Source organism: Arabidopsis thaliana, chromosome 2 (assembly GCF_000001735.4).
Source record: "Arabidopsis thaliana chromosome 2, partial sequence".
Taxonomy (NCBI): Eukaryota; Viridiplantae; Streptophyta; class Magnoliopsida; order Brassicales; family Brassicaceae; genus Arabidopsis; species Arabidopsis thaliana.
In genome coordinates, this window is record NC_003071.7 from 7567312 (window position 1) to 7594260 (window position 26949).

The 26949-nt window shown below is 34.7% G+C and overlaps 6 protein-coding genes and 2 pseudogenes across 16 annotated transcripts; 4 read left to right on the forward strand and 4 right to left on the reverse strand.

Annotated features, from left to right (window-relative positions):
- Nucleotides 1–706: 706 nt before the first annotated feature.
- MLO7 (Seven transmembrane MLO family protein) lies at nucleotides 707–3601 on the forward strand (the record flags this gene model as incomplete). The annotated part of the gene is made up of 14 exons (NM_127298.5): nucleotides 707–898; nucleotides 989–1046; nucleotides 1120–1436; nucleotides 1517–1577; nucleotides 1661–1749; nucleotides 1837–1911; nucleotides 1997–2085; nucleotides 2180–2229; nucleotides 2298–2338; nucleotides 2407–2580; nucleotides 2704–2739; nucleotides 2815–2882; nucleotides 2970–3030; nucleotides 3130–3601. The coding sequence occupies 14 exons, from the start codon at nucleotides 707–709 to the stop codon at nucleotides 3445–3447; spliced, it is 1629 nt and encodes a 542-aa protein (NP_179335.3). The 3' UTR covers nucleotides 3448–3601.
- A 76-nt stretch (nucleotides 3602–3677) lies between these two features.
- PIRL5 (plant intracellular ras group-related LRR 5) lies at nucleotides 3678–6567 on the forward strand. Its single transcript, NM_127299.4, has 4 exons — nucleotides 3678–4566; nucleotides 4946–5859; nucleotides 5976–6160; nucleotides 6235–6567. Exons 1-3 carry the CDS (start codon nucleotides 4020–4022, stop codon nucleotides 6093–6095), a joined length of 1581 nt encoding a protein of 526 aa, NP_179336.1. The 5' UTR covers nucleotides 3678–4019; the 3' UTR covers nucleotides 6096–6160; nucleotides 6235–6567.
- AT2G17442 (uncharacterized protein) lies at nucleotides 6501–8640 on the reverse strand. Of its 8 annotated transcripts, none has more exons than NM_001036285.3 (9): nucleotides 8479–8640; nucleotides 7839–7862; nucleotides 7653–7716; nucleotides 7515–7564; nucleotides 7411–7440; nucleotides 7254–7316; nucleotides 7099–7161; nucleotides 6927–6992; nucleotides 6505–6823 (listed from the first exon to the last, which is right to left on the reverse strand). In NM_001036285.3, exons 2-9 carry the CDS (start codon nucleotides 7839–7841, stop codon nucleotides 6749–6751), a joined length of 414 nt encoding a protein of 137 aa, NP_001031362.2. In that variant the 5' UTR covers nucleotides 7842–7862; nucleotides 8479–8640; the 3' UTR covers nucleotides 6505–6748. The 8 variants fall into 8 exon arrangements, with proteins under 8 accessions (NP_001324255.1, NP_001324254.1, NP_001324256.1 ...); NM_001124863.2 differs by having other exon boundaries at nucleotides 7839–7893; NM_001124865.2 differs by having other exon boundaries at nucleotides 6524–6823; nucleotides 7653–7713; nucleotides 8479–8632.
- A 436-nt stretch (nucleotides 8641–9076) lies between these two features.
- RHA3A (RING-H2 finger A3A) lies at nucleotides 9077–10535 on the reverse strand. Its single transcript, NM_127300.4, has one exon. The coding sequence runs from the start codon at nucleotides 9884–9886 to the stop codon at nucleotides 9329–9331; it is 558 nt and encodes a 185-aa protein (NP_179337.1). The 5' UTR covers nucleotides 9887–10535; the 3' UTR covers nucleotides 9077–9328.
- Nucleotides 10536–14862: 4327 nt separating this feature from the next.
- AT2G17460 lies at nucleotides 14863–15919 on the forward strand (annotated as a pseudogene; the record flags this gene model as incomplete). Its single annotated transcript has 1 exon — nucleotides 14863–15919.
- A 1141-nt stretch (nucleotides 15920–17060) lies between these two features.
- On the reverse strand, nucleotides 17061–20816 carry ALMT6 (aluminum activated malate transporter family protein). 2 transcript variants are annotated; one of them, NM_127301.3, is made up of 6 exons: nucleotides 20442–20716; nucleotides 19296–19433; nucleotides 18940–19209; nucleotides 18439–18575; nucleotides 18210–18356; nucleotides 17061–17929 (listed from the first exon to the last, which is right to left on the reverse strand). In NM_127301.3, exons 1-6 carry the CDS (start codon nucleotides 20695–20697, stop codon nucleotides 17261–17263), a joined length of 1617 nt encoding a protein of 538 aa, NP_179338.1. In that variant the 5' UTR covers nucleotides 20698–20716; the 3' UTR covers nucleotides 17061–17260. The 2 variants fall into 2 exon arrangements, with proteins under 2 accessions (NP_179338.1, NP_001325206.1); NM_001335552.1 differs by having other exon boundaries at nucleotides 17079–17929; nucleotides 20442–20816.
- A 1680-nt stretch (nucleotides 20817–22496) lies between these two features.
- AT2G17477 lies at nucleotides 22497–22953 on the forward strand (annotated as a pseudogene). The gene has a single exon.
- Nucleotides 22954–22983: 30 nt separating this feature from the next.
- On the reverse strand, nucleotides 22984–26884 carry MLO8 (Seven transmembrane MLO family protein). Its single transcript, NM_127302.3, has 15 exons — nucleotides 26242–26884; nucleotides 25991–26048; nucleotides 25658–25881; nucleotides 25444–25560; nucleotides 25296–25356; nucleotides 25071–25159; nucleotides 24857–24931; nucleotides 24683–24771; nucleotides 24561–24610; nucleotides 24452–24492; nucleotides 24178–24351; nucleotides 24049–24084; nucleotides 23890–23957; nucleotides 23753–23813; nucleotides 22984–23670 (listed from the first exon to the last, which is right to left on the reverse strand). The coding sequence occupies exons 1-15, from the start codon at nucleotides 26455–26457 to the stop codon at nucleotides 23248–23250; spliced, it is 1782 nt and encodes a 593-aa protein (NP_565416.1). The 5' UTR covers nucleotides 26458–26884; the 3' UTR covers nucleotides 22984–23247.
- Nucleotides 26885–26949: the final 65 nt, after the last annotated feature.

A 26949-nucleotide genomic window follows, 5' to 3' on the forward strand; every position in this document is an offset into this window, starting at 1 on the left:
ATATAGTTTTGTATTTTATAAATATTATAAACGTTTTATAAACTTTAAATAATTACAATATTTACCTTTTAATAAAGTATAATATTAATAATCATTTAAATAATCATGTGTAGCTAATTTTAAGGGATTTGATTTAAAGTTTGTTGTTTGGATTAAATTTGAATGAATAATGTGATTGATATATTAAATCAAGAATTAAAAATTAAATCAAATAATTAAGGGAAAAAAAAATAATGCCAATGGCATGCCATTATAAATAAGTGTCAAGTAGAAAATTTATTTGCTAAAATGGTTGCAAAAATATATATGTAGATTGGTTACTTCTTCACCACTATCAATATTTCAACAATGTCCAAATAATCAAAAACATGAACGATTAGCAGTTTCACTAGTTTGTGTTTTTGCAAATATGTACAAGTCAAATGTTCTTAATATGTGTAATTAGGTTTTGCTAATGTAACTTTCATTGATTAAATGAGATGAGTTACAAAACTAAACTACACTGTTCTTTTCATTTTGTCAACACTCAAAGTACTACACCAGTGGTTTTAAATGATACTTTTAATCTCATAAGTCAAACGAAAACCAATTCTTTATCTAATACTATAACTTATGTTATACACGTAGTAATTAAAGAAGCACTAACATAAGTTTGATTCTCTACGTTAGTATCTTCTATGTTTCTCACCTCTCATTTCCTTCACTCATGATCACAAGAAGCAGGTGTCGAAGATCTTTGTTATGGTTTCTAGTGTTCCATGGCGGAGCTACAGCCACCGGAGCTCCCTCTGGTGGGAAAGAGCTTTCTCAGACGCCTACTTGGGCAGTCGCCGTCGTCTGCACCTTTCTCATCCTCATTTCCCATCTCCTTGAAAAGGGTCTTCAAAGACTCGCCAACGTCTGCTTTCTTCTTCTTCTTCTTCTTTTCTTACGAGTGTTCTTGTTCAAACATTCATTGTCTGAAACATATGAATTTGTTTCTTCTCAGTGGCTATGGAAGAAGCATAAAAACTCTCTCCTTGAAGCCTTAGAGAAAATCAAAGCTGGTAAGTGAGCATATAGCCTTGGTTTTCTTAAATCTTTTTGGTTTTGGTTTTTAAATGGTGACTGATTCTACAGAGCTGATGATCCTTGGATTCATTTCTTTATTACTCACTTTTGGAGAACCATATATTCTCAAGATCTGTGTTCCTCGAAAAGCTGCTCTCTCTATGTTACCTTGTTTATCTGAAGACACAGTGCTTTTCCAGAAACTTGCTCCATCATCTCTTAGCAGGCATCTTTTGGCTGCTGGTGATACATCTATTAATTGCAAACAAGGATCTGAGCCACTCATAACATTGAAAGGCTTGCACCAACTTCACATCTTGTTGTTCTTCTTGGCCATCTTTCATATCGTATATAGTTTAATCACCATGATGCTTAGCAGGCTCAAGGTACCATAAATTCTAGTTTTGATCAAAACTTTGTTTGATATAGTGAATAAGTGCTTCATTTTTTGTTGGATTTTTGGCAGATTCGTGGATGGAAAAAGTGGGAGCAAGAGACATTATCTAATGACTATGAGTTTTCTATTGGTACTTTGTTCATCAGATTCTGTTTTGTACCCCTGAACTGAAGTGTTGTTCTTTTACAGACTTACTTCTGTTCTGTGGTGCAGATCATTCAAGACTTAGGCTCACTCATGAGACTTCTTTTGTGAGAGAACATACAAGTTTCTGGACAACAACTCCTTTCTTCTTTTACGTCGTAAAGAAACCATTTCTCTCATTCTTCATCTCTTTCAAATGATCAAAATGATCTTCATTCGATTTATTATATGCTCTTTGGTTACAGGGATGCTTCTTTAGGCAGTTCTTTGTATCTGTTGAAAGAACCGACTACTTGACTCTGCGCCATGGATTCATCTCTGTGAGTTTTTTTTTCTAAATCTTCCATCTCTCCATTTCCTTCTATCTCAATCTTGATATGTGATTTTCGTGATGTTTTGATTCAGGCCCATTTAGCTCCAGGAAGAAAGTTCAACTTCCAGAGATATATCAAAAGATCTCTCGAGGATGATTTCAAGTTGGTAGTTGGAATAAGGTTACAACACAATCAAATCATCAAATGCAAATGAAACCGGTCTTACATAATCCGGTCGTATATAACAGTTTTAACAAATTGTTTTGCTCTGCAGTCCAGTTCTTTGGGCATCATTTGTAATCTTCTTGCTGTTCAATGTTAATGGTGAGCTAAATTTATATCTTTAAATTTAAATTCAATTCACATACTGAAGTCTTTCTATTCAATTCTAGGCTGGAGAACATTGTTTTGGGCATCGATACCTCCTCTACTCGTAAGACAATCTCTCCCTCTAATACATCTTCTTGAAAGTTTCTTGATGAACAATAAGTATTTTTGCAGATAATCCTAGCTGTTGGAACAAAGCTTCAAGCAATTATGGCAACAATGGCGCTAGAAATCGTAGAGACACATGCAGTAGTTCAGGGGATGCCTTTAGTGCAAGGTTCAGATCGATACTTTTGGTTCGACTGTCCTCAACTACTTCTTCATCTTATCCACTTTGCCTTGTTTCAGGTAATTATGAAAACATCTTCTCCTTGATTTCATTCTTGAACTAACATGTTTTCGCAGATTCTGTCTTCTTCTAGTAATGTTTCTCTCTCTAACCGGTAAATTTATTTCCTCTGTGTTATGCAGAATGCTTTCCAGATAACACACTTCTTCTGGATATGGGTAAAGAAACATCTATTCTTACTTTGGTGTTATAGAATGATGTTACTGAGTAACATCTATTACTGGCATTTGCAGTATTCTTTTGGATTAAAATCATGCTTCCATAAAGATTTCAATCTTGTAGTCAGCAAACTCTTTCTATGGTAAAAAGCTTATTCATAAACTTACTTATATTATAGAGGAAAAGTATTTAAAAACATGTGAGGATGTATGTATGTATGTATGTGCAGCCTAGGAGCTTTGATCTTATGCAGCTACATCACTCTCCCATTGTACGCCCTCGTTACTCAGGTAATTAACTTGTAAACAACAGTTTTCGATCGATATTTTAGTCGAATGGTCTATTGAAGGAAAGAAAATAGAGAGATGATGAAATGGTGTGTGGAGCAGATGGGTTCACACATGAAGAAAGCAGTGTTTGATGAGCAAATGGCAAAGGCATTGAAGAAGTGGCACAAAGACATCAAATTGAAGAAAGGTAAAGCGAGGAAGCTCCCGAGCAAGACACTTGGTGTTTCAGAGAGTTTCAGCCTCTCTTCCTCTTCCTCTGCAACCACTCTTCACCGTTCCAAGACCACTGGTCACTCTTCTAACATCATATACTACAAACAAGAAGATGAAGAAGACGAAATGTCTGATCTTGAAGCTGGAGCAGAGGATGCTATTGACAGGATTCAACAACAGGAGATGCAATTCCACAACTCTTAGCTGCTTTAGTTTCTTCTGTTGTTACTTCATAGTTCAAATGAAACGATGCTGTTTACTAACTTAGTCAGGAAACTATTGTCGTACAAGTGTTTCTTTAATGTGTTACTACGTTTAAGCCAATATAGATATCTAATAACTTGTCCTAAACTAAATAACTCGCACTACATGATCATTGTTATTATTAATATAGATTTATTTCGATTTGAAAAATCCTAACACGACATGATCATGTTTTCTTCTTCTCCTTATTATATGTGATCCGTATCAAATACTTAATCATTGTTTACGTCAATGCTTGACATTAACAAAATTATCATTAAGCTAAACAGATAAGGACGCGAGAGATAGAGATAGATAGTGACTAATATTTTTGAATTATTTAATGCAGTTTGAGAGAAAGAGACGAGGAAGAAGAAGAAGAAGAAGAAAGGAAGTGACGAAGAAAGAATGAGAAGACGAAGAAAGAGAAAACAAGATCCGATTCAAAATATGGAAACTTGAATATCTTCTTCTTCTTCTTCCTTCTCCTTTCTCATCTCTCACTTTGAGGGTGAATTTTGATTTTGTAGAAAATGGATTCGAAGGAGATGGTTGTGGAAGAAATCATGAGAATTCACAGATCTCTACCATTGAGACCAGAGATCGACGATGTAGAAACGGCAACTTCTCTGATACAAAACGTTGAAAAGGAAGATCGGAATCGTTTAGAAGCCATTGATAAACTTGTTAAAACCTCTTCCTCTGAGGTTCCTTTAGAGCTTTTCAATGTGTTCAAGGAGATGAAGAAAAGTCTTGTTCGTTTCCAGAGCACAGAACAGACAAGAGAAGCTACGAAAATTCTCGATCTGGAATCTGTACACGTTGTGTTCGACGAATTGATTCAGAGAGCTTCTTTTTGCATTGCTTCTCCCAACAGCACCACCGCTTTGCCTCGGTCTGTTCCGGTACCGGCGCCGGTTGTTTCTTCTGATGAGATTCCTTTCAAGTCAAAGGAAATTATCTCGCGTGACGATACGTTTGTGAAGAAAGCTAAATCTTCGTTTTATAGTGATGGGTTGTTAGCTCCTAGTAAGCCCCAGGTTCTGGATTCAACACTTCATCAGGCTAAGAACGTTGCAGGTGAGTTTCATTTGAAATGCCTTTTACATTAGGATCTGAAGTTTTGAGATTTATATATGTATAGTAGGTAGGCCATGAAATGTTTTGACTTTTAGATTAGATTCATATAGTGTTTTCATGTGGTTTTGTTTGCTTTTCCCAATGGAGATTTATAACTGTAGTCTAATCAATGTTTGGGTAGGCCATGGAAAAAAGTGTTTGGAATTGAAATGTTTCAACTTTTTGATAGAATCTGAGGTTAAGATTTATATAGTGCTTTTCATGTGGTTAGTTTGCTTTTTCAATGGAATCTAAGCTTGAGATTTCATGTGTTTAGAATGTGTTCCAACGGAGTCTGTTTGTCTCTAATTGTAGTGGAATTATTATTATGTGTGTGTAGGCAATGATGGGGAGAAGTTGAGTCTCATAAAACTTGCTAGTTTGATTGAGGTATCTGCCAAGAAAGCTACTCAAGAGCTAAATTTGCAGCACAGGCTGATGGATCAGCTCGAATGGCTTCCGGATTCTCTAGGCAAGTTATCGAGTCTTGTCAGGCTAGATCTGTCTGAGAATTGTATCATGGTACTACCGGCAACCATAGGAGGGCTTATTTCTTTGACGAGGCTTGATTTGCATTCGAATAGAATTGGTCAGCTCCCTGAGTCTATAGGAGATTTGCTAAACTTGGTCAACCTGAATCTTAGTGGAAACCAATTATCATCTCTTCCATCGTCATTTAATAGATTGATACATCTTGAGGAACTTGATTTGAGCTCTAACAGCCTCTCTATTCTCCCTGAATCTATTGGTTCTCTCGTGAGCCTAAAGAAGCTCGATGTTGAAACAAATAACATCGAAGAGATTCCACATAGTATCTCTGGCTGTTCTTCCATGGAAGAACTCCGTGCAGATTACAACAGACTTAAAGCTCTTCCAGAAGCTGTTGGGAAGTTATCTACCTTAGAGATTCTGACTGTCCGTTATAATAACATTCGGCAGCTACCCACAACAATGTCCTCCATGGCTAACCTCAAAGAGCTAGATGTGAGTTTCAACGAGCTTGAGTCAGTACCAGAGAGTTTATGTTATGCCAAAACACTTGTTAAGCTTAACATCGGGAACAATTTTGCCAACCTAAGATCACTCCCGGGATTAATAGGCAACCTTGAGAAGCTAGAAGAGCTTGATATGAGCAATAACCAGATCCGTTTCCTTCCCTACTCTTTTAAAACGCTTTCAAATCTGCGTGTTCTTCAAACAGAACAAAATCCACTTGAAGAGCTTCCAAGGGATATAACCGAAAAAGGCGCACAGGTTCTTTCTTAACTTCAGTTATTTTTGTCCTCCTTCGACATATGTGTAGATTATGGAGTTTGTCGTTTGTGTCACTCATGCATGATTAATTCATGCTCTTTACTATATCATCTCAGGCCGTGGTTCAATACATGAATGATCTTGTGGAGGCAAGAAACACCAAATCTCAAAGAACTAAGCCGAAAAAGAGTTGGGTTAACAGTATTTGCTTCTTCTGCAAGTCCTCTACCAACTAGAGAAAACAGAGCAGCATGGAGATCCTCTAAACCACTCTGAACAAATCCGACCTTTTAATCGTCAGGTAGATTTCTTTCTTAGAGCTCCAAAGAACATGGAATCTAAACCAAAAAACCTAAATTTCATTTCCTGTTTCAGGCAGGACAGAAGAATCCCGTCGTCTCCAGACAGTTCACCATTCATTCTTTTATTCACAATCACATGATTCTTCACACAATTTCACTTTACTCTTCGTCGTGGTGTTTGTTTATACCTCAATTATGACTGGATCCTAAGGAAAATATAATTGCATTTGTTAATCTCAAAGTGATTATATTCTTGTTTCTCTAACTAAATTTTTGTTTCTTTTGATGTTGCATGTATTGATTCAATTAGAGATCACGTCCACGAGGAAAAAGATATAGTCTTCACATGCTAAACATAGTTAAGGTTAAATATGATTTTACTTACAACTAAACAAACTAGATTCACTCATAAGTTGATATATATTCAAGGATTAACATTTTAAATATATATATCAAATTACTAACAAAGTTAAGGCTAAACCAAGGTCAGATCATCACAACCTTCAGCTACTTAGTTTTTAAAGGGTACATATTCTGTCTTCATTCTCTGCACCAAATCACATAGTTTCTTCCTATGAAACTCCACTTTAGTTTCTTCCTGCATATCGTCCATCGGCGTTTTTAATTTCTTTCAACAAATCCATTCGAGGAGCACTATACAACTGAAACACGACAAAGACATTAGAGGTCATCAAGCACAACTATGTACGTCCTTTTGAAATAACCAAACAATAGAGATTCATTAACACCATTTCTTGCTTTTACCTGCCCTAGATAGTCCAACTTCTTTTCCTTTCCTTTCAACACATCCATTCGAGGCGCCCTAAACAACTGAAACATGACAAAGACATTAGAGGTAATCAAGCATAACTATCTATGTCCTTTCAAAATCAACAAACTAGTATAGAGATTCATTAACACCAATTCTTGCTTTTACCTTCCCTAGATCGTCCAACATCTTTTCCTTTTTTTCCAACTTAAACATTAGAGCCTCACAACTCTGAAATATGACAAGACATTACATGTCAACCATGACTAATTTCTTTTCAAAATCAAACTGTTAAGATCCATTATGGCTTTTTTTTCTTTTACCTGAACCATTTGTTTCGCCATCTTTTTCATTTTTTCCACCTCAGCCAGCTTAGCCTCATACGTCTGAAACATGAGAAGACATTACATGTTAACCATAACTATAGTTGTCTTTTCAAAATCAAACAACTTGAGGTGCATAACACCATTTCTTGCTTACCTTTATTATGGACTCTGCTTCAGCCAACGCCTGAAACGTGAGAAGACGGTAACTGTATCCTTTCACACACACACAAATGAATAAAAAAACAATTTCTTGCTTACCTGATGAGCTTTTTTTATTTTTTTATTTAAATTAGGGGTTAAAGCATCATCTGAAGGAAAGACAATAAACACATTGATGAAGCTTGTTTCCCCAAAAAGTAAATCATAAACTAATCAAGAACCTTTAAAGCCACATACTTGTGAAGTATCCAAGAGCAAATATTGGTGAATTCGCAAAAGCTCTCCCAAATAATCCCTTCTTCTGGTGATAAAAGACAAATGATGCAATTATTCCCCATTCAAATCTCTCTGTTCATAGTTTATCAAGATCAAGCAAAAGAGCCGAATACAAAAACAAAGAAACAAGCAGGAGAGTGTACTTACCATGATCTTCTTCTTGACCACCTCCTGAAATAGAAATTTTAGGGATTCTCTTAGCCTACAATGTATATATGGAAATAAAGTATCAAAGAACAAATTCACTATAAATGTAATTACAGGGAACTAAAAGTTGCCAGAGCAGATTTCAATCAAACCAAAAACAAAATCATTATAAGGAAGTAAAAAACACCATGAGCATCACTTTTGCATTGATTATTGGTCTCTTAGGAAAAAAAGTCAGAAGCTTTCAAGCATTAGCGATCTTACGAGTCAAAAAGGCTCTGCAAAAACCGTAACAAAACCCCTAACACCAAAACTCCAAAATCAAAATTCACCATAAATGTCATTACATGGAACTAGAAGTTACCAAAACAGATTTCAATCAAACCAAAAACAAAGTCTTTCTCGATATAAGGAAGTGAAAAAGGAAAAACCACCAAGATCATCACTTTTTCACTATTTCTTGTTCTCTTAGGAAAAATTTGGGAACTTTCAAGCATTAGCGAACTTATGGGTCAAAAAGGCTCTAAAAAACACTAGCATAAACCCTAATAACAAAAACCCTGACAACAAAATCAGACAGAAAGAAGAGAAACAAACAGAGAAACGGCATTGAATGTAAGAAAGGAAAAATGGGTAAGACCTAGAAGACCAATGCGAGATCGACGAGGAGATGCTGCTATAGTCTTAGATTTTTTGAGAAGACAGTAGTAACGCAGGCAAAAGTTCGGAAAGTTCTTCTTCAGTACCTTTTTAGTAAATGGAAAACAAGAGAGACGAAGAAGCAAACCGGGTTTAGTGGAATTTTTTTACTTAAAAACAATTTATTTCGGTTTGGTTCTCTCTTGTTGGACCGTGTTTGTTGGAAAGGCCCAGGAAGTCGAAAAGCCCAAAATAAAATTAAATAAAATGGCTTTATGATCATATGCGAGTATGTGACTGTATTGAGAAAACATTACAAGATCTCAACCAACCATAAGTTCAGACTTCAGACTAATCTCATTATCATAAGTGTAAGTAATCTTGAAAATGTGAACATTGTTACCTTTTAGATCCATCGAGTAGGCATCCAGAAAATTGTTGCCTTTAGATCAATCGACTATGGATCTTACTTCATTTGTTGCCTTTTAGATATTTTAGGTAGCTAAAATTTGGGTTAAGATAGTTGGCTACTAATAGTACTGTAAGTACATATATAAAGGTATGTTTGTACGATAACTTATATAATAAGTCTATGATCCAGAAACTTGACTGCAAAAGAGTTATAAGCACTAATCAATAATCTACTCTTCTTGTAAATTAGATTTGTTGGAAAACAAACAAACATGATCTCGAAATTTGAACTCCATCTGAGATTTGATTAAATACACTGGATTACAACAAGGAGAAAAGAGAGAAAAACTTTAAAAGATCTCTCTAATCCTAATTAAACTCACTTTACATAACTTTTATGCAATTAATTATTGCCATAATAAAACAAAAATTAGTGTTAATTAAGGAAGAAACGTAGGAATGGTAGTAGAAGAGTGTTGGTGATGTTGATGACGATGAGCTTGATCTTTCATCTCCGCCGTAGAAGCATGACCACACCGGTCACATCTCACCGGCGTAAGAATCCTGCGACAAGAAGGACAAGAAGACCTAGAAACTAGCCATTTGTCAATACACTCCACGTGGAAAGAATGACCACAAAGAGGAAGCACTCTTATTTCTTCACCGTCGGCGAAGTCAGTGAGGCAAATAGCACATTCCGTCGAGTCTCCCTCTTCAGCGGCGGCGCCGGAGGTTGATTCCGCGGCGGTGAAAGTGGATCTTGGAAGAGACTGAAGAGCTTTCTTTTTCAAGCCTTTGTTCGGTGACGGCGAATCTCCTCCGGCTGTAAACCGCCGGAGCCAAGCGCATCGTACGACGGCGGCGAGACCAGCAACGCAGATAAGAGCGCAAAGAAGAGCCGACAAGATCACCACCATGTCGGATTCCGCTGCGATCATCTCCTCCGACGGTTGTGGTGGTGGCGCCGCCGTCTCAAGTAATCTTGACGGTCGAGTCATTGCTTTTTGAGCTTTGGAGACTTTTCTTTCTTTGTGTGAGTTTGAAGACAAGAAAATGTGTGGAGTGATGAAGATAAGAAAGAATCTTGATCCACGTTATAATAGAGACACATAAAGGATACATACATTATGATATACATCTTTACTTATATAATAATATTGCAAACAAATAAGATATTTGTAATATTTAATATCAAATCTGTATGATAATAATAATACACGCAGAAAAGTTTGGATGAAGGGAAACAAAATTAGTAAGTATTATTATTTGGTTGTTTATTCGAAGTTATTGGCTGAATTAGTGTTTACATGCAATTTGCATCTCCTATTTAGAGTATTGTTGTTTCGTGTGGACACATATTCTGTTTAAAAACAAACATTTTGCTCTTAATGGAGATGCATCTATCTATCTCCAACTTCTTAGATCACAAACCATTTTTTTCTTAGGATTATAAATAAATAAAAAAGTTTATTTTCTTTTCTTGGGTGTGTGTATGTTCAATTTTTGTTATGAAATTCTCTTATGACTAGTCAACTGATGTTGAGATCATGATGACTTATTTTGATTTTATTCTATATATTAAAAATATTTGTTGTATGTTATTTAAAATTCAGATAGTGAGAGAGATGATTATATTTTTTGAAATTGGAAGGAAACTTGGAGTAAATAATATAAGAAGAAAAGATGGGTCGGTGGAGGTTGGCTTTATAGGTTCTGTTTTGACGAACACATTATCAAAAGGTATAAGTAAGCTCTTTTCTCACCTAAACGGCTAAACCTACCTTCGATTAGACCATTTTATTTTTAATTCTCTTACATTTATTTAAAAATATTTTGGATAATATGATTTTCTATCATAATAAATAAAAATAGATGGAAAAAGACAAATGAGAGATCAAATTGTGGAAATAGTATGTTATTTTTTAATAACACCGGCCAATATTAGCTTATTGCACTTTTATTTCTTAAAATATTTTTAAACATTCTAGTTTCTTAATATCAGTTTTTTTTTTTGACCAGCCATTTAACCGACCATTATTAGTATATACGATTTATTTTTAAGCTAGAACCTCGAAATTCACATTTTGCTTCTAATGTATTTGGTTTTTGTTTAAATCGTCTTTTAATATATTTTGGATCTTGTAAGTTTTGTTTTTGTAAGCCTAGGTGAGATCTGGATTCTAAATCTATTACCGAAAACAGAATCTTTGAAAGTGGATCAACGTGTCCATAAATTTGGTAGCGATGCATATATTATAAATCTAAATACTGTAGGATACAATTTGACACGTAATGTATTGGTGAATTTTAATAGGAATTATTAAACCGCAGGTACACGTCTATTCTATATACTTTTGATATTCGTCACTTTAAATATGAAGTTCACACCTCAACCACTTGACTCTTTTATGACTAAATCAAGCTCTAAACCGTGTCTAAACCGTGTCTAAACCATATATAAAGTCAATCTCAAATTCTCAATAATCATTCTCTTTACTTATAAGTTTATACCAAACCATATTGGTTCAAACATATATTAATTGTCACTTGGAACCAATACCCTCAACATAAACTTTTAATTACTAGACCATGCATGATGATTTTTTTAATAAGAATATCTATCAAAATATATTGGTTTGATATATGTACCTTTAAAACTAAATGATACATTAGACACTATAAGATATAATATATTAGCATCTTTTTGAAAATGTCGTCACTTGTTTATAAACTGATAATGTTTTCCTCTTCTGTTAGCATTTTGGGTAGCTCATAACATTCTATAGGAAAAGAAAGAAATACAACTTTAACCAACTCTAGTTTGTGACTTTAGCAGTATAAGGACACCCGAAATGGAATCTCCTTAGCTAAAATGCTTTTTTAAACGTCTCTTTATCTGAATGCAAGACATGTGAATCTTACTAAAATACAAAGCAAAAGACAAAACTAAAATAAACGAAAATCAATAATGGATGAAAGAAAAAAAAGCCGTTTTAGCCAAAGTTTTTTGGTTTCAGCTTTAATTGGTCTTGGACAGAAGAGTTTATGTAACGTTAATAGCTTTTAAATTGTTATTTGAAATGTTTTCATATGTTATGCTTTCGGAGAAATTCTATCAAATTGAGTTTCTATTAAATCTCCTTAATTATGAAAACTGGGTGCACATGTGCTTGTCTGTCTCTTCGACTTTATTTTTTTTGTTAATTAACCAATCTTTATTGTTGTTGTGTTTAAAGTGAAAATGCCTTTTAGTTTTAAGTTATCTGTGAAGTACCAATCACAGGGATTTTGTAAGGAAGCCTTTTATCATCTTTTAGATATCAAAATGATATTTGTATATCCCATGTGCTCCCCTCTCTGTGCATAGCCTATCCATCAACTATCTCAATTATTTAGCACCATTATAATTTCATATATAATGCCCAGTCCCAAAATATAGACAATAAAGCAAAGCGAAAATTATGTTTTTTTTTTTCCTATCATAATACTGAATTTTTATGTTTCTCTATCTTCAACAAAAACTTTAAAAAAAAAAAAAAAACTTTACTAGATAGAATAAGACGCTAATTAATTGATCATTTGTAAACAATGAAATTAGTATTGATGCTTTCTCTGTTTATTTTCATTTTTGTCTGTTTATGTAGTTTAATGCAAATTTTTGATTTTCTTCTGAAAATTAGTGTACATATATATATTTTAGCGTCACTGTAATCTTATTTCAATTATAAATATCTGGTAGGGGATGTTATTATTTTATGTATCTATAGATAGAGTTATAAAGATAGAAATGTTATGAAGATTCTATTGTTATTCAATTAAGTTTTTTAAAAAATTCTACCAAAGTTTAATGTTATTAGTTTCTGTATTTATAAAAAAATTGTACTCTTAACTTTTTCATAAAATCTAAATTTATTGGATTCATAATTTTGTACGGTCAATAATATTTGTGTGTTTTCAAATAAAATGCAAATAATTCATTCTGTCATTATGAATTAAAATATTCAGTTATTTTTTTATTAATTCTACAATCCCGATTCTATAAAATATTCTCTGAGTTCTTTTAAAAAAAAAAAAAAACAGAAAAAAATCGAGTTGAGCTTCGCAATGAGACTCCGCTACCCTATGGTTTTTTTGTCAAAGCGGAACCGCATGATGGAGGCCCACGTTTTCTCCTTAAGAGATGTTTGATATGAACACAAATTCAGTCACAAGTGCTAAATGCAAAATCGTACACGAACAAGAGAAATCTGTAGACAATGAAACATGGTTTGGGAAAAAGGTCAAGAAATACAGTAGTGGGCAACTCTTTTCCCGAGCAAAAAAAGTTTTAAAGCATTATTAATAAAAATAGAATTAATTGTCTGAATAACCCTAAAAAATAAGAAACTTATACAAACAGGCATTTGCGTAATGACTTATAGAAATAGGTACTTTTGTTCTTGCGAAATGACGGATTTACCCTCATTCATCTACAATAATAATAGCTGAGACTTTTGAGAACGACATCCATGGTGAACTCAGGCAATAGAAACGACGGTGTGTTTTTTTAACTCAGCCTCTGCATTTTTGTTGTTTCTATTATCTACAAATAAATAATAAAATCAAACGAAAGCAAAGAGAACGAGAAACAGAGTGATTCAAAGTGGAAGATTCACAGATAATTCACAATGAATATCATTTCCGATTTCGATTTTGCAAAATAAAAAAAAAAGGAGGAAAAAAGCTATGAAGAAGTCTATGCTATTACTAATTCCTACCATATAATTTTCAAATTGGGTTTAAAATTGAAGATGAATTAGAGACTGTTATTCAATTTGTAAGGAGTAACATAACAAATTAGAGTTCAAGTTAAATATTTTGGGAAAAATTAATTGATTTGGTAAGTGGCTAAGATTGGAGTCCTTGGGTTTCATAGATACTATCTTTTTAGGGTATAGATTTCTTCTATGAGAACTTGTTTAATGGGAACCATCAACATGATTAAACTAGATTTTAAGTTTCTAGAAAAAAATGAAGAAAGAAGAAGAACACGATGGAGAAGAAGAAACATGAAGAAAAAGTAAAACACAAGGGCAAATCTGTCAATTCGCGTGTATGAAAGTTCCTTTTTTCAAAGCCCAACATGAAAGTGGCTATATTCAAATATTTTTCATAAAAAGTACCTATATCAACAATAACCCCATAAAAATATTCTAATAACACAATGTTCTTGTTTTGGCAAAAATGTAGGATAATAATAAGGATAATTTGCAGGCCACACCCTTTGACCATGTTTTATTTTCAGGGATTGGCAAAGTCAAATGTGGTTTTCACGTTTTGTCTTTTCAGCTGAAATTTGACCATTTTACCCTTGCTGCTACAGTTGAGAAACTATTGAATGTACGGTTTAGTTAGTCAGGTTTAGTTAGGTACACTGTTCCGGTTTAGTTGGAGATATTTTTGTTTCACTTTGAGGAGTGCGGCTGTACAGTTAGAAGGGAGATTTTTTCTTTTAAAAACTAAATGACATCAACATTTAATGGCCCAAAAAGTTTAGACGTGACTCTTGTCACAATTAATGCAAAATCATCATTACATGTTATAATATTATAAAATTATTGATAATAATTGTTGAGTTAAAGATGAACCCAGAAACAAACATTAATTGCTAACGTACATTGATGTTGAAGATGTGTTGATCTTGTTTATTTACGAAGTTTGGGGTCAAGACAAGCATTATCGTGTAAGTAATGAAGTTTTAAAGATTTTTTTTGTTATAATACACTATGATCTTCATTGTGTTCGAAATCAATTTTGTTTTTTTATAAAAAAATCCAGAATTTTTTTATTTCTAATTTTGTTGGTTGAAATGGTAAATGTGTAGATATTTATGTTTATAAGTGCGTATAACGAATTTCTATTTGTTTTTGTCGATATAATCATGTTTTCAGTTGCATTTATTGGGTTTCTCCTGAATTTATGAAGCAGTTGGGTAATGGATAATCTCGTATTTACTATGGTCGGTGAGTGGAGATACAAAGAAGAAAAATGGAAATTTGAACCAGAGGAAAACATGTTTGGTCGCTGTGTACGTGTTAAGGAAAACATGACGTACACGGAATTTGTATGTACACTAAGCGAGACTTTCAGTTTGAAGTCCATAGATCAATCCCATAATTAGTTACTGGATACGGGAGAGATGTTAGTGATGATAGATACTAAACGCCCTCCTGTCTACATTGACAGTCAAGTGAGGGTGGGATACGATTTTTTTTATTCGTGGTGGGTATCCTTCTCTCAACTTGTTTGTCTCTTTCATTACAACCGTCAAGACACTCGGGAATAATGTCTCTAGGACTCATGGTGACGATGCTGAAAGTGACCGTGTGTGTGATAGTGTTTTAAATGTTGATGAAAATAATGAGGCCATAGATTAGTAAGACGAGATTGAAGACGATAAAACAGATGAGGATGAAGATGGGGGGACAACGAAGATGGTGATGGGTATGATGATTATCAGGGTGACGATGGATCTATGGGGGAAGTACCATCGATCCTACTATTGATGGTAGTGAAAGTAGTGGCGAAGATTATGATTACAACAAGTGGAACGATGAAATTGTAGAAGAATATGGAATAGGGAATGTTGAGGAGAACGTCATTCTCACACAGCTGATTGTTCAACATCCAAGGGAATTCAGTCTTCTGTTGGCAGAGTGTACGTACACAAGTCAGCGTGTACCTGGCGGAGATAACATTTCTCACCCGGGTGACCGTACACCAGCTGTGACTCCAAGAAGTATGTGTCAACATGGTTTGTACCAATGTACGTACACTATAGATTGGAGAGTGTTTTTAAGAACAGAAAAGTCATACAACAAACAATGTCTTATCTCGCAATCAAACAATCTTTTTGCTACAAGCAACCTAGGTCATATCCTACAAGATTGGTGATGGTATGCGTTGATGATACTTGTCCATGACATTTGACTGCTCAAGTCGTCAAGAATTCAGAATATTTCAAAATCACATCGTATGAACGTCTTAGAATATATCTCGCCCACTGCCAATATTGGTTTAATATTGTACCAATAAAATTTTCTTAATAATTTAATTTACAAACAAAGATGTACGTATATTATTACACATGTACATACATTAATTTACCAACAAAAATATACGTACATTATTACACATATACGTACATAATTTTCAATATGAGGAACAAATATTATTTCACCATCTATATCTATTTAATTATTATGTATGTATGGAGATTATTGAGATATAAGAATACGTAATAAAATAGCTTGACTTATTAGAAATCGTACCATATACGTTCGACTAAATAATTTTGTGTACGTACACTGTAAATTGAATATACGTACACAGAAGAAATTTAATGAAGGGTATAATTATAATTTTCCAGTCATCTTCAACCTGTGTATCCTTTTCTGCAAACCTAATTTTGCGGCCATCTTTAGCAGTTTTCTCAAAATCTCATTTTTTATACGTTTTAATTACTATTTATATATAAATCTTGTAAACCTAGAGTATCTTTAGTTTAAAAAGCTAAATTGTTTGAATCTGTGATTTTTTTTTGCATTTTGTTCATCTCTGAAAACAAGAAATTTCTTCCTCAATTTTGGAGTTCAATGGAGAGATGTCGAAATATGAAGAAGTGGATAATGAAGTTTGAACTTCTTTCTACTTCTCTTTCAAATCTCTCCATCTCTTTCTTTTCCTCTTTTTCTTCTTCTTTGGTTTCTTCGTTTCAGTTTTTTTTTCTTTTTTTTTTAAAACTGAACCGTAGAAACTAAACCGAAACCAACTGCTGTGGGGTGGTTGATCCTATTAAGGGTATTTTGGTCTAAAAACCATTCAAAAGACAAATGGTGAAAACCACATCTCACTTTGCTAAATCATGAGAGCAATTCTTTTTTTAGCCACTTCTGTGAAAATTTCTTTAATAATAATCTATGAGTTTTGCTCAAGATAATTTATAGAAGATTGGAAAAGCAATAAAAGTACAATATAATAATGCAACATGTTGGAGATACTTTATAAAAGTTTATGATTATCTTTTAAGTTAAGAATCAGTGAGAATATGCAAAAGTTTCCACGAGAAAATGCAATATGTTTTCGGTCATGAATGAAACAATGGAAATGTCAAAAGGAAAAACCCTAATTAAGGGTAGGGTAATGTGCTAGTCAAGATTTTACTTCTTCACCACGGCAGTGATTTACAAAAGTATTAGACAAATAAACCGGCCCTAAACCCTAAGCGAGTGATCACTTTGGAATTTAATTAACGACTTAATGATCAGATAGATTAAAATTCGTTATAAAATCAGACAACATTTACTACATCTTGGTCCCCTTAAGATTCGGTTTTAACTTCTGCCAAAATATCTCCTAAGTCTCCTAAGTCTCATGAGTGTTGTCCATAATCCTTCTTGATCCACTACGTTAAGAGGAACCGGGTCTCTGAAATCTGCTTTTGTGCTTAGCTCCTCAAAAGCGTTTACAAGGTTCTCCAGCCTTGCAACAAACTCGATGAGAAGGGAAGCAAACGTAGCTAAAGACAAAGAACTCGCGCTTTCGTATACTTTATATACTGTCTCATTTACCACAGAACCACCAATGAAGGACACACTTGGCCATGTCTCACGGTTTCTTAACATCATACTCTCTGTTGATTCCCATATCTGAGATTCATCATTACCACTAGCTGGATTCTGATTGTTGCTGCTACTGTTGGTATCCCAAATCTGACTTAAGGATTTGATCACTTTGGTCTCGTGAGCTTCTTCTTCATATTCTTCTGCTTCAGCTTTCTCTTTAGTAGCTGCCCAGCTTTCTGAGTTCACAAGAAGGTAGGATTTACTGTCTATTTTCATCTGTAGCTCCTCTGCTGCACGTTGAACGTCATTTAGAATCTCTCCCGGGCCTAGATTCTCCATTTTCTCCACTTTTTCTCCAATCAAACGCAGAACTTTTGCGCCTTCATTGCCAACTCTTTGAAGCTCATGACGAAATGCCTGTCGTTTCTCTGGAGCTGCCTGTCATATAACAAAGCCCCATTAATTTGTAAGAGGAATAAAATGTTCTTATATCATGCATGTAAGTGTAACCAAATTAACACCAAACATTTTTATTTGTCTATTAACTAAGGGCATCTCCATTGGGGGGTCTCTAATATAGAGACTCTCCATTAACATATAAGAAAAAATAAAAGAGGGGAGAACTCTTGGATACTGATGCGGGTAATACTAAACAATCATATTCTACACACAAGCAAAATCCATCAACTTGTAACATGAAATAGTAATAATAAGGAACCTGTATCTCTGAAAGTATGCAACCATGTATCGCCATGACGGTGAAAGCACAATGCCTTACTGCACCACTAAGTTTGACATAGTTTTTCCAGGGATGGTTAAACGTTCTGTAAGGTCCATGTGGAGGCTCCCATATGGCAAAATCGAGCTGCGAAAAAAGAGGAATTTCTTAAATCTCAATGCTATTAACATGCAAATTCTTTAGTTGTCTCAACTTCAAACATATGTACCAGAGATTCTTCCTGATTTGTAGATTGAATAGCGGACCTGTACCCACTGTATAATGGATCATCAGATGTTTGGTACGTGAGAATCTTCGAGGGTACTCTCTCATATTCCACACATTGCAAGTAGCCATTTACACATCCTAATTGTTTAATCAACCAAAACCTGAAATATCAGTTCAAACCCGAAAAGGAAACAAGGGACAAGTACATAAAATGCCAAAACCTGAAAACCCCGAAACTAAACTAAACCATAAACCAGATTGCCCACCATTTCCTTTTCACCGTAGAGTTCATATTAATAAGAAACAAATTCCAATAACTTTATGTTAAAATTCATAATCAAACTAATTGTAACATTTATTTCTTAAACCATTTGTATTCAAGATCTTCATTTCATATATATACACATCTATAATATGATTTTACATTTTACGAATTGGATTGGTCCATCATAAAAAAATTCCATCTTTGTTTTCAAGGACCATTGAAGTAATATTTGTTTACCTTCTAGGGAATTTGCCACACTCTTGAAATTATTGGCCACCAGTTTATGGAGATCCTCCCCGGCCCATATTGGAAATATGAATATATTCACAACCAAACATGTGGTTGCACCAACAACAATAAACAAAAACCTGTAATACGCCGTGCTGAAGAAGTCTCCGGTATTGTTCCCCGAAACCAGAACAATACAGAATGTCAACAAGAACACCCTGAATGCGTATTCATATGGCTTCATGGCCGGGTGGAGTTTTGAATAACTAGCAATGAAACCTGGTAGGTCAAGTTCAAAGCGAAAATGTTACTATTTATCTTCAAAACCTCATGTAGAAGACAAGAAGACAAGGAAATGCGGCAACCTGCTAGGAAAATGCAGGTTATGATGATGGTTTGCTCGAAATCTCTTGATAAAACAGAGAGCCTCGCGATGCCAAGAGCGAGCCCTCCAGCAGATACTGTGCCTATCGCTCTGTTGAATCCTTTGACCAAAGTTGCTCCTGAAATTAAACTTTGAGTTAGGGAAATGAATTTAAGTCGCCCAAAGAAAAATTATATCAAAGCTCACAGGCTACGAGAAATTTGAGCGAATAAACGAGCAAATAAAGATTAAAATGTGATAAGCATTATGCATATGTCATAAATAAGAATTAGACAAAACAAATTCATGTGATAAAAAAGCAGACACAAAATTCAAAAAATTATTATCCAAAAAAGAATAAACTATAGTTGTATCAATTTATTAATCTTATTATAACTCAGCATAAAGTAACTATCAAATCAATTCAGTATACACTAAATACTAAACCCATAGTTGGATAAAATGTATTTATGAATTTAATTTTATTTAATTTTTAAAATTGTTTATAAAGTATTTTCAAAACTTCATAACTACTGAAGTATTTTCAAAAATACATAAAATTATTTATGAAGTATTTATGCATTTATGAAGTATTTTCAAAATATTTATAGTTGGATAAAATGTACTCACCAAGTCAAAACTTATAAATTTAAATTAACTTAATTTTTAAATTTTAAAAACTCGAGGGAAATGAAAATTAACAAATTGTTAAAACTAAGATAATTGATTAATGGCGGAATATGGAACTGCCTAGTGCTGCTGATTAGGACCTGCTTAATACTGTTTAATTAAAAGTAAACAAGCAAACCGTTTTTACTCCAACGCTTAAGATCATCTCCATTGCCTTACCTCTCATGTGTGTCTGAAAGACTAATCATAGGAAAAATTAAAGACATTCTCTTTTTGGATGTCTAAAATATCTTTCCTAAAACATTTTAGACATCCGAAAAGAAGAATGTTTTTAATTTTAATCACGGTTAGTCTATTTTTACCATGGTTGGTCTTGGAGACATCAATGAGAGATTATGCAATGGAAATGTTCGGAGAGATAATCATGAACAAGAAACTAGAAAAGTCCAATCAAACAAGAAACATGCTCGCCCAAATTGAATGAATAGTAAGAATCAAGAACGAATGAAGTACGTACCAACGGAATACTCGAAAACCACGACGACAGTAAGGATGCCCCATACAGAGTATTTACTAGCATCATGCAACGGCTCTTTGAGGAAAATAACAACGGAGCAGAGGGCAAGAGCCATTCCCATCTTCACCGCGAAGAAGATCCTTCGACGATCGGAATGTCCCAACTCGCACAGGTTTGTGATCTTGCGGAAACACATATCTGAGTATTCATTCTGCGAGAGAAGCCTCTCTCTGCTTTGCTGATGAAATGGACCCATTTTTTCCCCTAAATTACTCTGAAGAGAACCTTTGTTGTGTACATTAAATAGAAAGAAACTTTTCATTTGTGTCAATGGATTAATCTATACGTACGTTGCAATTACTTTCTTTTCCCATTATTCCATTAATGCAATACTTCACCACATCATCTCTAAAAAACTTTGTAAGTTTTTGAATTTTACCTTTTTCGGTTCCTTATGTGTGGACCTGTGAGTGGGTGGACCCAATTATGAAGAGGTTATTTATTACGCGGGTATTTTATACCTAAAGTTTAGGAAAATGTCAAAACAAAAGTTGCATGGTTAGTGTTGGCTCGTGAGTAATGTGACTTGTGACTTTGACATTTTGAAAGCGTTACAATTTATTACATATCTATCCACCGCTCGCTCACCATTCTTCCTTTCAAGGTCAAGCCTACCCGCTCTTCAGTTGATATTTTTCCTATAGATTCTTTTTTGGGTCTGATTAGTAATTCGGTATCCGGCTTACTGTTTTAATGATTTACAATACAAAAGCGATTAAAAGCATTATCAGAACCGTCATTCTCTTTTTAGACTTCGAATGGTAACCGAACCGTACCGTGCAATGTATAATCTATAAAAACCTTTCATTTAATGAATTTTTTAGGGAAGTTGTACTGTTTTAAGTTATTCGTAGACACGTTTATCTTGATTAATGAAACACTTAGCATGTATAGTACAAAGATACACATGCATGTGAAATGGACAAGTTATTAAAAAATCATTAACCTACTGTAAAAGTTATTTGTAAGAAATTTATGCCCTCGTTTTGCTTGATTAATGATATACTTCTTCTGCAAGCAGATGACTAGTGATCAGTGTAAAAACTAGATGATCCCTCGTTTAATCTCTTGTCCAATTTATCTATTCATGCTTTAATCGCTTCCGCATTTTAATTCATTAAAAGTTTCGCTCTACACAATTTTCTATTTATCTAATCAACAAAAAGAAAAGTTTACAGAAAATATCGTGGAGAGTAGATCTCCATGAGTTAAACGAATACTCTCATAGAGACAATACATCAATCCTTAGAAAGCCACTCAAACGCAGTACATGTATAGCCCATATGGGCCTTTATGCATCAAACGTAATGCCCATCGAAAATACGATGAATTAACTAAAAGAGACTTTTAAGACAACCGTCACCTAAGCCTTCACTTTCCCGAATGTTCCCAAGAAGAAGTTGTCACCTATTGACAACAGGTGGTGGTTACACCCTTTCAGACCTCATCACTAAGTGTTCATGAGTTTATAGTTTAAGAGTTTTTGGTTTTTGTTTTTTAAAGTGTTTTTTTTTTTGTGTTTTTCTTTTTTACATTGTTCGTTTATGTTATGTTGTTATTCAGTTTTTCATAAATATTCAAAGTTTCTCATTAGATTGATTGATTATGAGAATGCCAATGCAATGATGTTTAGACCAGTTGGCCAATGGGAGGCAGCCAAAATTTTAAGCAGCTGATAAGATGTGTTACAAAACAAAAAGGCTTGCTCAATCATGTGGCCTATAATTAACTTCTTAATTAAACTGTGGTTTGCTACCACTCATCTCAATTCGACTTTAGTTTAATATTGGTTAAGTAGAAAACTGAAAAATCAAACAAACGTTATGATTTATCTATATAAGAGAAGATTGGTTTAGAGGTAAACGTGATTTTTTTTTTTGAAAACCCTAATGAATTTAGGGTTTTGGGGTATGAAATCTATATAAGAGAAGATTGTACCGTTTCTTACTTTGGGAGAAACGGTACAAAATGATGATGCCAGACAACCAAGTTTTGGGGTATGAAATCTATGAGCTTAGCTCTGATTCATGGAGGTTTCTTGATGTCCTCCCTCCGACTGCTTTCCATCATCTGCTAATGGTTTGTCTTTGAAGGGATCGGAAATGCTTATTGGCTTAAAAGGTACTGCTTACACAGTTTTGATTTTACAACCGAGAGATTTATATGAACATTTTACTGCTTAAACATTTTTGTCTTCCGCCATTTCTGAACCGTGATTATATGGCTCTATCAGTTGATAGAGAAGAAAAACTCTCACTGTTACATCGGATTGATGAATCGAAGATGGAGATATATGTAACCAAGAAAGTACGTAGATACTGATGAAGTTGCTTTGTTGTGGAGCAAATTCTCTACAGTGGATTTACCCATTGGTGGTAATGGTTTCGAGCTTTACACGAGTCTATTAATTGACGAGGAGAAGAAAGTGGCCTTATGTTGTAACAGATATTTGAGAACCAGCTGGAAAATCGTTTCGAGCTTTACACGAGTCTTTTAACCTTTTTACTAAACTGATTCTTAATATTTGTCCCTCATTTTCTTCAGCCTATTTTAATTAATATGGTCATCAATACATTACTTTATCGCCACGGCATTGATTTACAATAGCATTAGATAAATGAAACCAAAAAAAAAAAAACTCTGGAGTGACACATCTTTACTACGATGGTTCTTTACTTGGCGCAGGCTTAACTCGAAAAGAAGTCTTTACTTGGCGCAGGCTACACCTTCACAATCCTGACTAGTCTCACCGGTCTTGAGATGATTCATTACTCGGAGCAGGCTTGACGAAAGAGAACTCTTTAGAATCAGTTTCAGTGTCACGGCTAGTCTCACCGGTATTGGTCTTATTTGGTTCAACTTTCACAACAAGCTCGAAGCTTGGAGGAGATTTGGGAGGAGTCAAAGCTTCATTATCTGTGTCGAGATCCGATGTTTCAGGGTCAAGTCCTTCGTATCTCATCGAATGTGGTGTGGTTTTGTAACGCTGCAATGAACGTACAGACGAAGTAGACCTAACTGTCGATGCCGTAGGGCTCGCACTTCCATCTCCACCTAGTCTCTTAGTAGTGGCTTTCACACCTTTCTTCTTCTTCACTGCCATTCTCCATTTCTTGAGTGCTTTTGACGTTTGTTCATCGAATACCGATTTTTTCATCCGAGAACCCATCTAAAAGTCACAGAGCTTTCTTAGTTTACATATTTAAACAGATATGTTCAGTTTCAGTAGCATATGAACTAAGGAAATTTACCTGAGTTACGAGTGCGTAAAGAGGAAGTGTGATGTAGCTGCAAAGACACAATACTCCTAAACTGCAAGAGAAAAAAGGAAACAAGATTAGTATATGATCATGTTGTGTAGAGAATTTCAAGATTAGATAACACTTACGCAATCGCTACTTTTACAAGTGCAATCTTGAAATTAGGATGGTAGCAAGAATCTGATCCAAAGGAATACTGCATTACATCAATGGATGTAAACAGAGGATTAGCTACTCTTGTAACCAAGAAAATGCATTAAAAAGCAAAGGAAAATCTAAAGTGTTACCCATATCCAGAAGAAATAAGTGATCTGAAATGCGTTCTGCAAAATAAAAACACGATTTAAGAAAATAATCGAAACAGAAAAGAGAGGATTTGTTATTGTGTTGTGAGATTTTCTCTGTTTATTAAGTACCTGAAACAAGGCGAAATGCATGAGATGGAGAATCAAATGGGGACGACCGAACCAGAAATACTCATCGTTGCCTTGTACAAGCGGCATTCCTTGAACTACCGCATGTCTATCTGTGATACCAAGAGCCATCCTTGTCATAATCGCTTGAAGCTTTGTCCCTACAGCTAAAATGATCTTGAAAACAAAAAAACAAAACTAGTTTGTCAAAAACTGTGAGTCCTTAAAGATATTATTATTTGGAAGATTTCAACGAATTACGTGAAAGATAACTTACAATAACCGGTATTGCAGTGCCGATGAACATCATCTTGAAGCCTGAAATACCAAGCAAGAAGATTAGAATACTGTCCATTGAACAATGTTTTATACACTTAGATACTCACCGTCAATATTTAGGAGGAGGAATAGCACAAAAGATCCCCACAAGACAGGGCTGCAATAAGACACTATCATTAGTGTTGAAAGAAAATTATTCAATGTAAGTAAGAGAGTGTTATAAGTTTACCTGACTCCAACGACTACCTTGAAATCATCCTCCAACGATCTTTTAATGTATTTTTGGAAGTTAAATTGACTTCCTGGAGCTAAATGAACCTTCATAAACCACAACAAAGAGACTCAGCAAGATCAATACTATATACTAAATTGACAAATGGACCCATAAGTTGAAAAAACTCACAGCGATGAAACCATTTCTCAATGTCAAATAGTCAGTTCTCCCAACGGATCTGAAAAACTGTCTGAAAAAGCATCCCTGAAACATATTGTATTAACCCAAAGTGAGAACCAGGTTAAAAACAGTTCCCAACTGTATTTTTGATATGTGTAATGTGTGTTACATTATCTAGAGCTGACTAAGAAGAGAATAGAAGCAAGAGGGTGATGATTCTTACAACATAGAAAAAGAATGGAATCCGGGTCCAGAAACTGGTGTGCGCTCTCACAAAAGATGTTTCATGAGTTAGCCTGAATCTGGAAGTGTCTATAAAAAGCAAGAACACACAGAACACAGAGTCACTAACCAGTGCCAAAGACACCCCAAAGATTTCGAAGAGAAACTATAAGACCAGATTTAAGATAGAGAAGACTCAAAGGTCAAAGGTAGTGCATAAGTATACCTGTTGAAAACTCGTAATTATGGGATGATGTCTCATTCTCCCAATGCTTCCATCCGCGAATCTGAAAACACCGATTATCTTTAATACAACCAAACTTTCCGGAAACGAAACCGAGATGTTGAACTATAAATTTGAAATGGTAAAGTACCTTCAACCTTCCAAGCATCATAGTTAAGAAGCTGTAAAGAACGTGGAAAATGGCTAAGAAGAATATAAGGATGTGCAACTGATGGAGTGCCTCGGCAGAGATAAGCTCTACATAACCCTAAACCATCATTAACATCACACGCATTGTATCATTTCTCACAATCTTCGGATCAGCAAGACAAATATGTGACTGAATGAAAAAACAGAACTCTCACCTCCTTCGTGCATTTAGTGGGAGATGCTTCACCTCCAGATAAAAATCTGTGCTCAAACGACAAGAGTCTCCTGTGACTTTCACCATTGTCATCATCCTCCTTTTTCAAGTTAGGAGCAGGACACGGGAGCATCGTACGAGCAACATGTGAAGGGATACAAATATCCAAAATGTAGGTTTGTCCAAATGTCAGAAGCAAAGAGATGAATCCAAGAACCATCAGCTCTGCAACACAAAAGAAACAATTCACATCACGAACTTAATGTTCTGTCAAAGCCTTTGGCTAAGTAAGCACACATGTTCAAAATTCCAAGTAATCAGAAGAAATTTTCACCTGCTTTGATCTTCTCCAAAGCGTCAAGAAGAGCTGTCTTGTGCCGATCCCATAGAACCTATTAATCAAGAACAACTTCTTCACTTCAAGACAAATTTGCCAATTCCAACATTAACATAAACACAAAATCTCAGACAAAGACAGTCCCTTTTCACAAATCAAACAGAACCCATCTCCAATATACCCTCAAATTCAACACAAACAACAAAAGTACAAAGATTTAGCAAAAACCCAGAAAAAAAAGAACACACCTTTCCAACTTTGTGAAGAAGTTTTTCAAGAAGAACAGAAACAACGATGAAGAAAGTACAAACAGCAGCAACAGCCCAAGTCGGAGTTTGATTAAGCTGTTTATGTACCACTTTCTTCTCATCCTCCGCCGTAACCACCGTCACTCCTCCACCGAGAAGACACCAGAGACAGAGACAAATCAACCGCCGAAGCAAAGAACCGTCGATGATTCCCATAACTCCGCGTTATTTTAGTTTGGCTGTACCTGCTTCGTTAACTTAATACTGTAGAAGTTTGACAGAGTGATGAGCTGTCTTTAATTCACATTTGCGGAAACTCTTACTATAGGTTTCTTGGTGGTTTCACGCGGTTACAAGAAAAAGACTCGAACTTTGTACCTATTTCGAGAAACTTAGATCAAATGGAATAAGAAGAAGACGCAAAAGTGAAATCTGTCTACTGGGAAATTGTAGATTCCTAAATCTTTAGATTGATGATGATTAATCTTTTTCTCTTTCTTTTGGTTTTACGATAAAATGACTAAACTCTTTATTTATTGTCATTTATGGTTTTTAGGACAGAGGAAGAAGAAAGAGAGAGGAGAGTGCGAATTAAAGCGCGTGAGATAGTTTTTTAAAAAAGGTTGAAAGCAGTGAATTGTGGCTTTGATTGAGAAACTGTGATTGTCTTTGACTTAAGCAATATCAATATTTGGAAACTATAAGAAA

Coding starts and splice junctions, on each gene's coding strand:
- MLO8 (NM_127302.3), bottom strand. CDS start 26,457: ATGGGAATCATCGACGGTTCTTTGCTTCGGCGGTTGATTTGTCTCTGT. Junction 24,772..24,856: donor TGAGAAATGGTTTCATCGCT/GTGAGTTTTTTC, acceptor TGGTTTATGAAG/GTTCATTTAGCTCCAGGAAG. Junction 24,493..24,560: donor CCTCCTCCTAAATATTGACG/GTGAGTATCTAA, acceptor TTGGTATTTCAG/GCTTCAAGATGATGTTCATC.
- AT2G17442 (NM_001335550.1), bottom strand. Junction 7,565..7,652: donor TGCTCTTGGATACTTCACAA/GTATGTGGCTTT, acceptor TCTTTCCTTCAG/ATGATGCTTTAACCCCTAAT. Junction 7,317..7,410: donor AAGCAGAGTCCATAATAAAG/GTAAGCAAGAAA, acceptor CTCATGTTTCAG/ACGTATGAGGCTAAGCTGGC.
- ALMT6 (NM_001335552.1), bottom strand. CDS start 20,763: ATGAAAAGTTTCTTTCTATTTAATGTACACAACAAAGGTTCTCTTCAG. Junction 19,210..19,295: donor AACCTGCATTTTCCTAGCAG/GTTGCCGCATTT, acceptor TTGACCTACCAG/GTTTCATTGCTAGTTATTCA. Junction 17,930..18,209: donor GCATACTTTCAGAGATACAG/GTTCCTTATTAT, acceptor GTTATATGACAG/GCAGCTCCAGAGAAACGACA.
- PIRL5 (NM_127299.4), top strand. CDS start 4,020: ATGGATTCGAAGGAGATGGTTGTGGAAGAAATCATGAGAATTCACAGA. Junction 4,567..4,945: donor TCAGGCTAAGAACGTTGCAG/GTGAGTTTCATT, acceptor ATGTGTGTGTAG/GCAATGATGGGGAGAAGTTG. Junction 5,860..5,975: donor TAACCGAAAAAGGCGCACAG/GTTCTTTCTTAA, acceptor ATATCATCTCAG/GCCGTGGTTCAATACATGAA.
- RHA3A (NM_127300.4), bottom strand. CDS start 9,886: ATGACTCGACCGTCAAGATTACTTGAGACGGCGGCGCCACCACCACAA.